The 14127-nt window shown below is 39.2% G+C and overlaps 2 protein-coding genes across 5 annotated transcripts; one reads left to right on the top strand and one right to left on the bottom strand.

Annotated features, from left to right (window-relative positions):
- Positions 1-39: 39 nt before the first annotated feature.
- On the top strand, positions 40-4715 carry scrn3 (secernin 3). 4 transcript variants are annotated; one of them, XM_070914324.1, is made up of 8 exons: positions 40-106; positions 345-514; positions 633-814; positions 997-1196; positions 2523-2735; positions 3619-3781; positions 3880-4060; positions 4167-4715. In XM_070914324.1, exons 2-8 carry the CDS (start codon positions 359-361, stop codon positions 4329-4331), a joined length of 1260 nt encoding a protein of 419 aa, XP_070770425.1. In that variant the 5' UTR covers positions 40-106; positions 345-358; the 3' UTR covers positions 4332-4715. The 4 variants fall into 4 exon arrangements, with proteins under 4 accessions (XP_070770425.1, XP_070770426.1, XP_070770424.1 ...); XM_070914325.1 differs by having other exon boundaries at positions 69-106; positions 342-514; XM_070914323.1 differs by having other exon boundaries at positions 69-130.
- Positions 4716-6449: 1734 nt separating this feature from the next.
- Positions 6450-13785, bottom strand: gpr155a (G protein-coupled receptor 155a). The gene is made up of 15 exons (XM_070914844.1): positions 13329-13785; positions 11799-12198; positions 11276-11444; positions 11024-11179; positions 10217-10300; positions 9979-10099; positions 9762-9846; positions 9384-9474; positions 9074-9275; positions 8122-8211; positions 7802-7932; positions 7286-7381; positions 7136-7200; positions 6844-6981; positions 6450-6645 (listed from the first exon to the last, which is right to left on the bottom strand). The coding sequence occupies exons 1-15, from the start codon at positions 13783-13785 to the stop codon at positions 6450-6452; spliced, it is 2481 nt and encodes an 826-aa protein (XP_070770945.1).
- Positions 13786-14127: the final 342 nt, after the last annotated feature.

The raw sequence follows: 14127 nt of genomic DNA, 5'->3' as shown, positions 1-14127 counted from the left end.
CGGTCACGTGACTGTACTGTTTCCGTGTCAGAGGACGTGAACGTGTGACGTATAGAATCAAATGGAAACAGAAATGAGAATAGAAACTGACTCTTGACAGTTCTCGGTAAGACCGCCACACATATGTAAGGTAAACCTTGTTGTTCTGATGTGGTACATTGGTTTGTCTGGCTATCTGGCGTTAAACGGCAAACTTAAGGCTAAATCTGAATTTTTATCAGTGAGGTGCGTTCAAAATGTCAAGGTGCACTGGCTGTTTATGCTAAGGTGACCATGCTCTTAAAATCTGTTTATCAAATATGCAACTTATCCCATCAATTGTTCTTTCTGTTCACTCTCAGCAGGTTTGTGATTCAAAATGCACCCATCCTCCTGTGACACCTTTGTGGCTCTGCCCCCCTCCACCGAGGGACAACGCATCATATTTGGGAAGAACTCTGACAGGCCTTGTGATGAAGTCCAAGAGGTGGTGTATTTTCCTGCCAGAGACTATGAATCAAACGAGAAGGTTGAGGTAGGTGACACAGACAGCCTGTTATTGCCCTCCAACCTTCAATTTCCTCGGTATGAATGTGCCATAAGATAACCATTAACAGCTTTTGCCCCTGTTATCTTCTTCCTCTTGTGAACAGTGTACATACATAGAGATTGAGCAGGTTACCCACACTCATGCAGTTGTGTTGAGCAGACCAGCGTGGCTGTGGGGGGCAGAAATGGGCGCAAATGAGCATCAAGTGTGTATTGGAAATGAAGCAGTGTGGGGCAGAGAGAGTGCTGATGGCGACGAAGCTCTTCTTGGCATGGATCTTGTCAGGTGAAGCCCCTGTTACTTGCCAAACTATCCTTATCTTGAGGTGCAATGGAGAATTTAATGACATTATATCAGCCAGAAACAATTGAGAATTTCTTTTTTCTTCAGTTGTTTTTTGTCAGTTCAGTATAAATTTGTGAGAAACACGAAGCAAAACGTGAATCTGTGACTCTACAATTTACCAGGCTTGGACTTGAGAGAGCCAACACAGCTGAGAAAGCTGTGGATGTCATTACTGAGCTGCTGGAGAAATATGGCCAGGGAGGATCTTGCATGGAGGATGAGTGTGGCTTCACCTACCACAACAGCTTCCTCATCTCAGACAGGAAGGAGGCATGGCTGCTGGAGACGTCAGGGAAGTACTGGGCAGCAGAGAGAGTGGAAGGTAATCAGACTAAAGACACTTTGGGAAAATAGGCTTCCTAAACAGGTCACTTTATGTACAGTCTATGGTCTAGTAACACAAAGACAAATGGAAGGGGCCGTTCGGTGGAGTAAAGGGAGAAAATTATATCTGCCCAGTATTTCTAGAGGCACTGACACATCTCTACAAATAAGGAAAAGGAAGGAAGAGAGACTCTAAAGCAATAGTTGGATGCTTACAAGTATCTCTTCGGTCTCTGGGGAGTGAAAAAAAAAGATATCACTCAAGGCCTCATAATTTTTATTTTTAACTTTTAAACAGCCTGACTCCCATCAGCATGGCTTTTTCAGCTTCAAACCAGCTCAAGGCCTCGCAGGTCTCCAGGAAAGCATTAATTATCACATGTCCAAATGCTTTGTATAATTACTTTTACATGAATTATTAGGTCACACTGCTCAATATCACCTGAAATCAATATCATGATTAATTGTCACATTTACCTCAGTAACAATTAATTAAAACGACATCTTATTAAATTCACCTGTGCACAGGATTCTTGAAACTTCACATTAATTATTTCTTAATTCTTTGTACTCCACAATAGACAGAAAATGATGGATTATGATTCTGAGAAACAATTATTTAGTCAGTATTTGCAGTACTTACAGGTATTTGTTTGCTAAAACAGGAAAATCAAAGTAAAATTGTCCTTATTTCACATCTCATGACTATAAAACAAATTATATTATAATCAGATTTGAATAACACTTTCATGGCTTCTGTCATTGCAGTCCATCTGCCGGATGTTTTATGGAGTGACAGTATTTTACCGTTACAGTGACATTATTTTACACGCTTGTATAACAGACTGCTGCGTCTGAAACACCCTTCATCCTTCATACATGTCTCCATCTGCGTGGTTTATTACATCGCTTTTAAAACCACTGCTGACTTCAACATATATTTATTCCGTCAATGAAAGTCACTGTTACTGTGGTCTAATTAATCTTATATGTAACTACAATAACAAAAAAAGATAAAAGAAGAACTGAAATTCATCATCCAGAACATTACAGTTAGCGGTAGCTACATTAGCTGTTGCTAACAGATTTTACAGCTGCTATTTTTTTTAGGTTTGAGGCTTCCTAAACTTCAGCTAACTTATGCTACATTTTCAGCTGGGAATTGTAATAGTTAGCATTTAATAACAGAAATGTATATAGCGACAGAAAATGGCAGTTTCAAAACTTGTTTTCAATGAATAAAAGTTGAACTTGACATATTCGACTTGCAGTCGTTCAAAAGGCAGACACCTCCAGCAGATCATCTCGTTTTACTCCTCTCTAGGTGGATATCGCAACATCTCAAACCAGTATGGAATAACAACTAAGATCGACAAGGAACATCCAGATCTGAGGGAATATGCACGAGGCAAGGGCTGGTGGGACGGAAAGGCTCAGTTCAACTTTGCCACGGTCTTCTCCTTCATGACTACAGCCAGAATAGAAGCCTCTGGGAGCCGATACTGTGAGGGCAAGAAGTTGCTGGAAAAGAGCGACGGTTAGTAAAGAGCAGGAGGAAAAAGATACATGACTTCTATCGGTTTATGCAGTGGTGGAATGTAACCAAGTACATTTACTCAAGTACTGTACTTAAGTACAAATTTGAGGTACTTGTACTTTACTTGATCATTTTCTTTTCATGCCTCTTTCTACTTTCTGCACCACCATAATTCAGAGGGAAATATTGTATTCTTACTTCACTACATTTATTTACAGCTTTAGTTACTTTACACATTAAGATTTCTGCACAAAACATACAAAGAGTTTATACAGTATGATGTTTTATTATAAATTAAACTGATGATCAGTTTATACAAGTACAGCTGAAACGATTAGTTGATTAGTCACTCGATCATTAGTCATTTTTCATGTTGGTGCTTTTCCTTTGAATTATTGTAATAACTTTTTTTTAAATAATGTAGAGGTTTGGACTATTGGTTGGACAAAATAATAATTTTATTTTAGTGAAGGTGTCACTTTGGGCTCTGCGTAATTGTGATGGCATTTTCTGAACAATCAATCGATTAATGGAGAAACAAATCAGCTGATTAATCCATAATGTAAAGTTGCAGTTGCAAAATCAGTTGCAGTCTGATATAAAATAGTTCAAAATTAGCTCCATCTCAACCAACCACAACAGTAAAGTCCTGCTTTTATATTTTTTATATATTTTTTTTATAACTGAGTACTTTTAATACTTTAAGTACATTTTCCTGATTATACTTAAATACTTTTGCTTAACATTTTCAGTGCAGGACTTATTACTTACTTCATACTTATAGTATTTTTCACAGTGTGGTATTAGTACTTTTATTAAGTAAAGGATCTGAATACTTCCTCCATCACTGTGTTTATGCACATGTTGATTTTATTGACTGAAGGTCACATCACTGCTGAGACGATGATGGATATCCTGAGGGATAAAGACAGTGGCATCAACATGGAGGGCATGTTCATGACAACAGGAAGTATGGTGTCTGTGATACCTAGGGATCCGTCTCTGCCAGGGGTTCACTATTTTACAGCAACTCCAGACCCTGAAAGGTACAGCGCTTGATCTCACTTCAGCTGACAAAGCATCCTTTAAATTCATTTTGACAGCAGTTAATGGTGATTTAATGAGTGTTTCTTTTGTACAACAGGTCTGTGTTCAAACCTTTCATCTTTGTGAAAAACGCCCTTCTGCTGAAGGAGACGACTTCTCCCAGTTACGGTCCAGATGACCCTGTAAAGAAGAAACCCCGTTTCCAGAGCAAGCCTGACCGCAAACACGAGTTGTTTGTCAAACATGAACTGGTGGCTGCCATCACTGAATCCTACAAGGTTCAACTATTTACTTCAAGCCTGCAGTTTACCTAAATTTGTCATTTGGCTTACTGTCGGCTGAAAACGTACTTACAAATTGTTTTTTGTTTGTTTTGATCTATAGGACAGAGGAAAAAAGATCGCGGAAAGTGTGAGGCAGCTAGAGAAGGCAAAGATGACACAGATGGAGATGGAGTTTCTTTCACAAGGTGTTGAGGAACCTGATTATTTGGTGAATCTGTTCTCAAGCTCTGTTCAGGAGGAGATGGCCGTGTACGGCAAAAGCTGAGAGGCCCGCTACTTGTTGGAACCAAAAAACAGGTCTGAAGGGCGACAGTAGCAGTATAAGCCTCTTCAGATGTACACACATGCTTGTATGATAAATCAGAACATAACTGAATAGTAATTGACATCATTGTATTAAATATTAAGTAACCCAGGATAAGCAGGCAGTAAAAAGTCCCATGTTGTACAATATGGACTAAAATGTTGACTTTTATGTATTCATGTATTGACCAGAAATACAGGAAAGAACAAATTTATTATGTGATACATGTTTTAAGGGTCTGCTAATAAAATTTATTTTAAATCAAATACATACATAAATATGCACTTTGTAACAGAATAAAAAGACAATTTTACACCAGTTTTGTCAACATGATTGAGTTAATAATAAACAAACTAAATAATTACCAAATAAAAAAAGCCAGTGTACATTTTTTCTACTTATATACCTGAGAGAAAAAATTAATTACAGCAGCTCAGTTTTCCAGTTTCTGAGGATATGTTTTTGAACACTTTCAAGTAAACACGTGCTTTAAAAGGACATTTTTAAACCTGGGCCCTATTTTTTTTTATTTATTTTTTTTTTATACATATTTTGGTGTCTAAATGATTAATAGTTACCAAATGTTTTGATCCAGTAGACCAGTAGTTTTTGCCAGTGACAGGCTCAGATTGTTATTCTAAGTGTCTGACTTTTGGTAACTATGTAACTTGTAAAAAGATGGCCCAGGTTTAAAAATGCCAGAATTTCCCTTTAACACTCTCAGTTCTGAGACTCATTTCTTCAGGCGTTCAGTATGAGGGTCATGCTGCCACATTATGGCTTTTTTACATTTTCAAGTGGCAGTTTGCTTTTCTTTACTTTAAAAAAGTAATAATAAAACAAATTTAACATGGCAATGGAAACATGAAAAAATGCCTCTTTAGTCATGTTAAACTGCAGATTATCAACGTTACAATACGTGTGCTTCATGCTACATTACCAATTAACTAACTGGTGAAACTAACTTAATCATAAGTTAGACTACAAGCAAACTCTAAAAACTAAGATTTAACAAATCTTCCCTTTTTTCAAGCAAGTGGTTTTGGTAGAAGAGTGATAATACACTCTGAAGAATCCCAGTAAAGGAAATAATACATTCAGCAGAAGAGTGGGACTTCTTTGTTTGCACCTATAATTTGTTTTATGAGGAAGCTCTTTGTGCATTATCGCTCACACAATGCCACAACATAAAATAAAACATCTGAAAGTCCAAGTGCCATCTATTGACTGCATAAAAAGCATTTAAAAAGCAGCGAAGTCTTGTTTCACCCTTTAAGATTAGCAAGACCTGTTAGTTATGTTATTCTTGAAAATGCATGTTAAACAAAAAAAGTTTTGGCCATCAGTCACGTTAATATTTGACTCACCAGCTTCATTGCAGATTGAAGTACTATACCATATTAACTTGCAAGAGAAACTAGCAAATCTTAAAATTGTTACCCAATCTGTGTGTTGTTGACATCAATTAGAATTTGAAGACTAACTTCCTGATTAAACTCTAATCTGCAGTACTAAGCGGTAGGTGTGCGTGCAGTTTTTCCACACAATGAGGGATCTTAACTGCCATTTCAGGTACTCCCACTTACGGTTTTACCTCAAAATAAATTATTTTGATAATATGGCGAAACAGGGTCGACTGTGCATGAATGAAGATCTGACAGCTCATACTCCTGCCCTGACTGACTGCTGCAACAATGTTGCTGCAACTCCAGATCTCAGCAATTAACCTGGTGAGTGAAATGTTAAATGTGAAACTGCAAAAATAAGACACAGGTGGTTAAAACAAATCTATACACTGCTAATTCCCTTCAAGACCAACTCCACACAATGCATTATGCCCTGGCCTTTTTCGTTTGAAAGTTTCAAGTCTGTTGCTCTTCTGAACGCAGCCAACATCAGTCAGGTGTCATGGCAGTGCAAACACAATTTTCAGTCTGTGTACGCGTACTCTTTAAAAGGTCAGAATTGTTCTTCCTTTTTCCAAACCTCAAGATGTTTTTGGAAGTATTATTTTTTCTGAACTGAAATGCCATTTACTTTTGGTTAAAAAAAAAGAAAAAGAAATGTCAACTTTGACCCTTATGTCATGAAGCGGTAATAAAGGCGACTGTCTTGGAAGCCGTATTCCTGCTTGATGTGCTGGAGCACACCACCCTGCTGCAGCCGTGTTCCATAGAGTACCGCCTCACCAACATCCTGAGCTAAGCCCACCTGCTGGAGCCACTCCACAAGTTCACAGCCAAGAAAACAATCCACCATAGTCGTCTTCCCACACCTGAAAGTCAAAAGAAGCATTCACCCAAAGGTCTATTGACTTCTCTACGACTTATAACCACAAGAAGCAGAGAAGAAGCAGACAAGAGCACACATGCACTAAAACTATTATTTAGGTATTGTGGTATGTGAATGACTACCAGGACTTGTTTCTCCACACATCAGGGAACAAGCTGTGAGTAAGACTTTGTGCTCTCACCTCCTCTTTTTAACAATGTCATGAACACACTGGTCCTTATGGTATTTGGTGAACTGGATGCAGGTCGTCCTGATATCCTCAGGTAATTCAGTCTGCGGCTGATCTTGTGGCTTCTTTCGATGCCACAGACTGTATAACCTAAACATCATTCACAAAAAAAAAACTAAATATAAAAGGCATGGACAAAATACACTCTTTAGTGCAGTGTACACATAGTATATATACACAGTGCATACAGTATATTGTGTGTATAAAAAAAACCTTTAAGTTTCATAAAATAAATGTTCTTTACCTCTTCTTAAATGGCAGTATAATCAAATGCTTATCCAGCCCAAACAGAGCAAAGGAGAGAAAACCCTGGTAACAGAAAACAGTCATGACACTGGTATTGTGTGACAATGAATGCTCACAATGTTGGTACTATAGTATCTGGAACACCAACCTGTCCATAGTTGGCCACAGCACAGAAGAACTGCAGCTCCAAGTAGAGTCTACCAGGAACACGGTTAAAGAGCAGCCACAAGCAGCTGGACAAGTTCTGTCATAACAGGAATTAAGAGTGATTTTAAAACTAGCAGATCCTGTTGATAGTACCAGCTTAGGACAATTATTTAGGTGTTGATGACAGAGAAGTATGTGAGTACTCAACTGCCTTCAAAATGTGTCTAATTACAGTTAACAATTTTAGATTCACAGAAACACATTAAACCAATATATTTATTGGTATTTATTATTTAATATATTTCTTTTCTGTTAAAACCAATAAACAATGTAAGCATAGAATAGAATAACTTCCTAATGGGTTTTTTGAATGAGTTTCTTTGGAGAAGCCTTCCGCCGATACTGACAGGAGTTGGAAATCACACAGCTCAGCCATTTGCATCTGATTTGGTTTGTGAAAACCACTAAATAATGCAGGCAGTATCACTGTAGAGGTGAAACGTGGTGGTTTACTCACAGCAAACAAGGTGACAGTCAGAAGCAGACATAAGAGCAAATGACGGGCCACTTGTCTATCTGCGACCTGTTGGAGCTCCTCCACTTCGACAAGCAGGCAGTCTGTAGACTCACACCTATTCTCACACTGACCTGAAGGTGGCAGCAGAACAAAGATTTAAAATACTTAATTTTAGAGAAAAGCTGTACATTCTTTAAACAAAGGTTACATGATTATGTTTGTTCTGTGCTGATATGTTTAGCTTTTTCTTAGCGAGGTTTTAATGCCTTTTAAATTCTTGCAGAATGAAAATGCACCTCTGTTGCTTGTCAGTACATTACCTGCGAGTGCAGTTGGCGTGTTGTTCGTATTTGTGCTGATGATCATGTCAGGCATGGGCTGGATTGGTGCACAGTCACATATGAGGCACGCTGATAACAAAGCAATAAAGGTGAGAGTGATTCTTTACCATATCACTACAATAGCAAAGAGTACATACAATCTATGAGTAATACAAGTAATACAGTATAGGGAGTAATGCCACATTTCATTGGTTGACAAAAAAATATTGAGTTGACAGGAATGTTTTCGTGCAACTTAATTTTTTAAATAATTCAGTAGCTTCTACTATATTTTATTTATCATTGACTAAATTTCAATAACTGAAGTTGCTACATGCAGGTAATAGAAGACCAGTTAATCTCACCACTCCTTTCTTGACATTCCTCTCTTGACCTCTCCTTTCGAAGTTCACAAACTTTAGCCTCGGAGGCTCAATTAAAAGTCGCAGTCATGTGTTTCTACAGCCATCATTTGTCAGAGATGATGTGTTCAGTGTTGCCTTATTTACTTTAAATAAGGAACTTAACTTATCAGGAACTTAGCATATCATGTTTCCTCCAGATAATGACAGTCAAAAATTAACTTTGTGATTTTGTAATTGCAGAGGCTTTTTTCTACTCATGTAATGTAAATGTTAATGTTAATGTAATTTAAAATTATCTGTGCTGGGATGAACATCAGACAGAAGTTGTATTGCCTACGTGGCAGTTTGCTGTGGCCAAGTAGTAGATAAGGGTTAGACTTGACTTTGGATTATTGATTGTGCTCTTCCTGTCCTCTCCAACTTTGTCTCTCTATGCTCCAGTGATTATCATGTGCTGTGATTTTAATCACCAAGCTATTGTGCTTTACGAACTGGTCTTTATTCAGTGTCATCAAAGGGACATCTTCAAAGATTGTTGAATTGTTGGATAAAAGTCTCTGTGAAATGGTCTCCAAGAGAGAAAGTACCTCTGTTGAGATCTCCTGCTGGGGTGACTGGCTCACACAGAGTCTGGTTTTCTGGTTCAACTTCGGTCACAAGATCCTCTGCAGAGTTTGCTTCTTCTTCTTGGATTTGGTCATTTTGGGCCCAGCTTCCTCTGCTGAGACACACAAGAGAGCTCCCTACCAGCAGTATGCTGAGGGAACCTACAACTGTGGTGCAGATTATCTGTCAAAGAGCACACATACAGACATGCAGACAAGTAATTATCTGCAGGTTCAAAAACAGTTCCTGAACGGCAGAAAATGGTAAAATGATTTCCACTTATGTTGTTACCTGTGTTTTGCCGTAAAAGAATGATGAGTCAATCGTGTCAGACATTTTTTCCCCAGAAATGAGCAACACAGCAGTTACTAAGGCTGGAACTCTGTTTATATAAAGACAAAATTGACAACAATTCACTGACAGTATCAAAATATAAAATATGACCCATCTCAATGACACTGAATTGCAGATTGTTTGATCATTTACATTCAAGTGAGGCATCATGTAAAATCACCCTTAGTTTTGGATGGTAACTGTTACAAACCAAAACTAAAAACTGTCTGAATGTGAATTCTACTTTAGGGCAGGTACTCTGCTTATGGCTCAACTTTTTAGAGGACCAGACAAACCAGCTTAGTTTCATAGTTGTTCTTCTTCAAAGTGACTCACCCCCAGCCTGCAATGACGAACACGGCGGGTGAAACTTTCAGATCCTCAAAACTTTTCATGAGCAGAAGAGAAAGTGCTATCAAACCTACAACGACAAAATACAAACGCATTACAAAAGTAGCCATCAAACTTCAGATTTTAGAGCTCACCAAAATAAATGAATGCAGTTTAATGTGAGGTTAATGTGGGTGGATGGTTGTGTGCATACACAGCATACCTGGCCATACATAAGTGCTATAGAGTGAGGTACATAATAATGTGAACGTCAGGACCTGCCCCATGAAGTTGTCTTCTTTTACCACGAAGTTCCACAGGATCATCCCAATGCTAGTTAGAAACTAGAGGCCGTTCCAAAATAAATACAGGCATTTATTGATGTGAAATTACACCAATTACAGGCAGATTTCTTTGTCAATTTAATCAATGGATAATAAATCAATTGAAAGTGTGCTCACCTGTGCCAGGAAAAGATTGACTGTAAACATATGAGGTAACCTCTTGAATTTCTTAGTTAAAAACATGACAGCAATTGTCCAAACCTGTCAGAGAAAAAGAGAAAAGGAAAAGAGTTCAAGTTATTCATGTTTACCAACTCAAAGATTTTTGCACAGATTCTAATTACGACTAATATTAAACACTGTTATCTGGTTATTCCATTTAAAAGCAAAGGAGAGGCGAACTTATTCAACAGAAAAATATTATGAACATTATGAAGAACAATTAGAGTAAAAGATACTGCAGAATACAAACACAAATGTGAACATTTCATCACTGCAAAGGCTCATATTGTTTATGGCAACAAGTTTCAGGTTCCTTAAAAGATGAGCTGAAATAAAAAAGTGAGAATAAATGAGGAAGTAGGTCAGTCAGTAAAGCATCTGTTTGCTGACACATCCTCTAAGAGACAGAGCCGTTTAATGCCAACCTGCCACAGTGGTTCAAACATCTAACAAGAAGCCATATTTTTGTATTTTCTAAAATGATCAGAAGAACAGGAGATGTGTAATGTCAATAGTGAATTGTGCCTTGATAGGGAAGTAACTGACTTTAATCAAGGCAGGCTAAACTGTTTTCAGTTATAAAGTGGAACATGCTATAACTATATTTATTTATCTATTTATTTATATTGACTTCACCTTGACCTCAGACCTACCTACCCTGACCTACTGAGAGAATAAACAAAAGAACCAGTCGATAAAAAATCAGTTATAAAAGATCACAAGATCACATATGTCACACTGACATGTCTAGCTGCGACTCACCAGTGCCACTAAGCTCACTATGCTTATGTTAAAGCTGACGTTCTGCAGTGAATTCATCAAAAGCTGAGGATCCATCCCAGGGATTGTAAGCAACCAGGCAGAAACATACATTATGGGAGCCGAGAGAAAAGTGCTGATCACCATCCCAGACGTTACCTGTTAGGAAACAGAATCATGTGCAGTGAGTTTCAAAGAACGGCACAGTATCTCAATGGCAGAAAGGAAGTTGGCAGGTAGATGTAAACAACTCACAACTTCTAGCTCAGCGTTGTAATAGACAGCATAGATGGCGACACTTGGTGCAGTGGGAAACACTCCATAAATAAAGGCATAATTGGAGAGGCTTGAGTGGTTCAAAACGCCGGTGTTGCTGTTGTCCAACAGACCCACCATGCCCTTACATATCAGAGGCATTAGCAACCTGAAAGTCGAATCAGAAGACTGGTGTCATCAGAGGTTAGTTAACACTACACTGAAAAATACAGTGCTACTAAAGTATTTACACACACTAGCTATTATCATGCTACGCACTCCTGAGACCTCTTAACATGTCATCCATTTGGTAGAAGGCTTGTGGTCTGAGAAAGTCCTGAGTCACCCAAGCCATCAGCACAAAACAACATGTTGGGAGCACTTTACAAAGCTCTAACCTGCTGACTCTCTACACTCCTAGAGCATGTCTCATTATGAAACCGAGGTCATCAGATAACACTAAATCATCTCTTGTACAAAATGAACATCAGGTGCAGTAAAGGCGTAAGTTTTTTCTACTCACAGTTTTGCTGTAATGAGTAATATCAGTGTCACGACTGTGGATCTGGTTAATTTCCCCAACTGGCCCACCATGGACAGACCCAAGTAGAACAGAGCTGCTCCCCCAAAAGAGTTGGCCAAGCCATCCACAAATTCAGCCATGAAGGCAGGAATTGTCTGGTGCAGGGCAAAGTGGGCGATGATGCCGATGACAACCATGAATACAATAGGGTTCTTCAGGACCTGTAAAACTACAAGTCCCACGATCACGAGTTTGCTCCGCTGGTGGTTTCCCTGATCCTTCCACTTCTGGATCTCGCAGAAGGTAAAGCCAATGGGATTTAGAAGCATGAGGGACACAGGTGCAACCAGGTAGATGTACTGGAGGTACTCTGGGTATGTGCTCTGGTACAGGGCCTCAACTGTGGGTAAAAATTACAAATAGCTCAGTATTAACAAAGCCTACTTGGCACATCTGCCTTGTTGGGATGCAGCGCAAGGGTAGTCGAGAAAGGCAAGAACAAAAACATCTGAGGCCTCATGTACACAACTTTGCCTAGATTTCACAGTAAAGAATTGCATACACACAAAGCTGCACAAACGTGTAGACTCATAGAAAGATTTTTACACACTTTTTCATGTGTAAGAAACGTTTACACATAAGGCCCCTGGGCCACAGTGTTACCCAGGGTCCCTCTGTGCTGTCATGTTTGTGAGAGAGTAAGACTACATGCCTGGGTACAAAAAGGTTCCAAACTCACTCCTTCAAAGAATAATCTACAAATTTGAGCATGCATGCTTGATGTACAATTGTTCATATCTTCCTTGATAAGCCCCACCATAAAAAGTAACTATACTTGCGTGCAGCAAGTCTCACGTAAACAAATGTCTCTGTAAGAGCTTGAGTCTATTCTGACTTTGAACATGAAGCAGAACAATAGTTAAACTCTGACAGTTTCAGGAAATGGAAGGAACTGAAGTTTTGGTCAGTGCAGTGAGAGCGAAACAAAAGCAAGTTGATGGTGCTATAAATTCTGCCTCACTGGAATGAAGATCATTCGCTGAAATGAATGTCCACTCGGTTTGAAATCTGCATAATCGTCAGTTATTCAATTGGGCTTGTTTATTAAATTTGATAACAGCCTGTCAAGACTATTAAACGCCTAAGTGTCTGTAAAAGAAACATGTAAACAGTTCAACAGTAAAACTATTCATGTACAGCGACATTACTTTTTTTTTCTTCAAAATTTCATGTACACCTCTCCATTTCAACCACAGGCCGCTGAGCATAAGCATGATCAGATATGTGTTTATATTTCTGCAAATCCTTGTGCGTGAGTACAATATAATGCATGAAAGCAATGTTGATAAAAATGAGGACCCTGAAAGCAGTGATATCCAATTCTATTTGCTAAGGTGGTTTACAGTAACTAACAAATAGATAATTATACTTTTGGTTTGTTGGATGGGCAAACATTAGGACAGCATGATTACAGTTGCAGCAGTGAATCAAAAGCACTGTGGGTGGTAGGTTTAAAGGCATTATACTTACCAATGGGATATCCCAACGCAAAGTCATTGCTTTGGGTGGCAAATATTGAGTAGAGCCCAGCCTTACTGTAGCGGCTGTCAGGACTGGCAACTATCAGCGTGAGGACGCATACAATGACAAACACAGACACTTTGGCGATGAGGATGCTCCATAGGAATGGCCAGATGACATTACCGAAGTCCAACAGCACCATGTTCTTGAACAGCAGCGCTGGGAGGGCAAACTTGGACACAAAATTCCCCAATCCTTTGGCCTGAGTGGGCGTAATGATGTTTGCCCTCCCTGCGATGTATCCACATAATATTATCCCAAAGCACTCCAAGAGAGCCGGGAAGAGCTTGTCAATGGACATGGTGGACGAGAGAGGGGAGAAGTCCGGGTCTTCCTCCCCATATGAGTTGGTGGTTCTGCCTGGTGCCTCCATCGTGCCGATCCTTCCTCCACTGTCTGCTGTCATGCCTGGTTTGCGGTCATTATAATGCCGTTACTGCCCGGCTCTGCCAGATACTGAAAGAGGGAAATACATTCAAAGAAGGAGCTAAAGTAGTTAGCAGCACACGGACTGGCGCAAAGGTAAACAAATAACAGGTAACTTCATACGCAGCGCTAACTGCAGTTAGATAACCGAAACAACATCTCACGACTGAAACGGCTAATTTACGAGAGGCTGTAAAGTTGTTACGGTGATTATAGGTGATTATAGCCCACAAGCATCGCAATTTCAATACGGTGACTAAAAGTTCCTCTCACCTCTGAGTGCAGTCGTGTGCCCTCTCATGCACCGTGTGTCAGTCAAACT

The sequence above is a fragment of the Enoplosus armatus genome, chromosome 11 (genome assembly GCF_043641665.1).
Source record: "Enoplosus armatus isolate fEnoArm2 chromosome 11, fEnoArm2.hap1, whole genome shotgun sequence".
Lineage (NCBI taxonomy): Eukaryota > Metazoa > Chordata > Actinopteri > Centrarchiformes > Enoplosidae > Enoplosus > Enoplosus armatus.
Note: the sequence above shows the minus strand (reverse complement) of the source record. Positions and strands in the feature narration are given on the sequence as shown.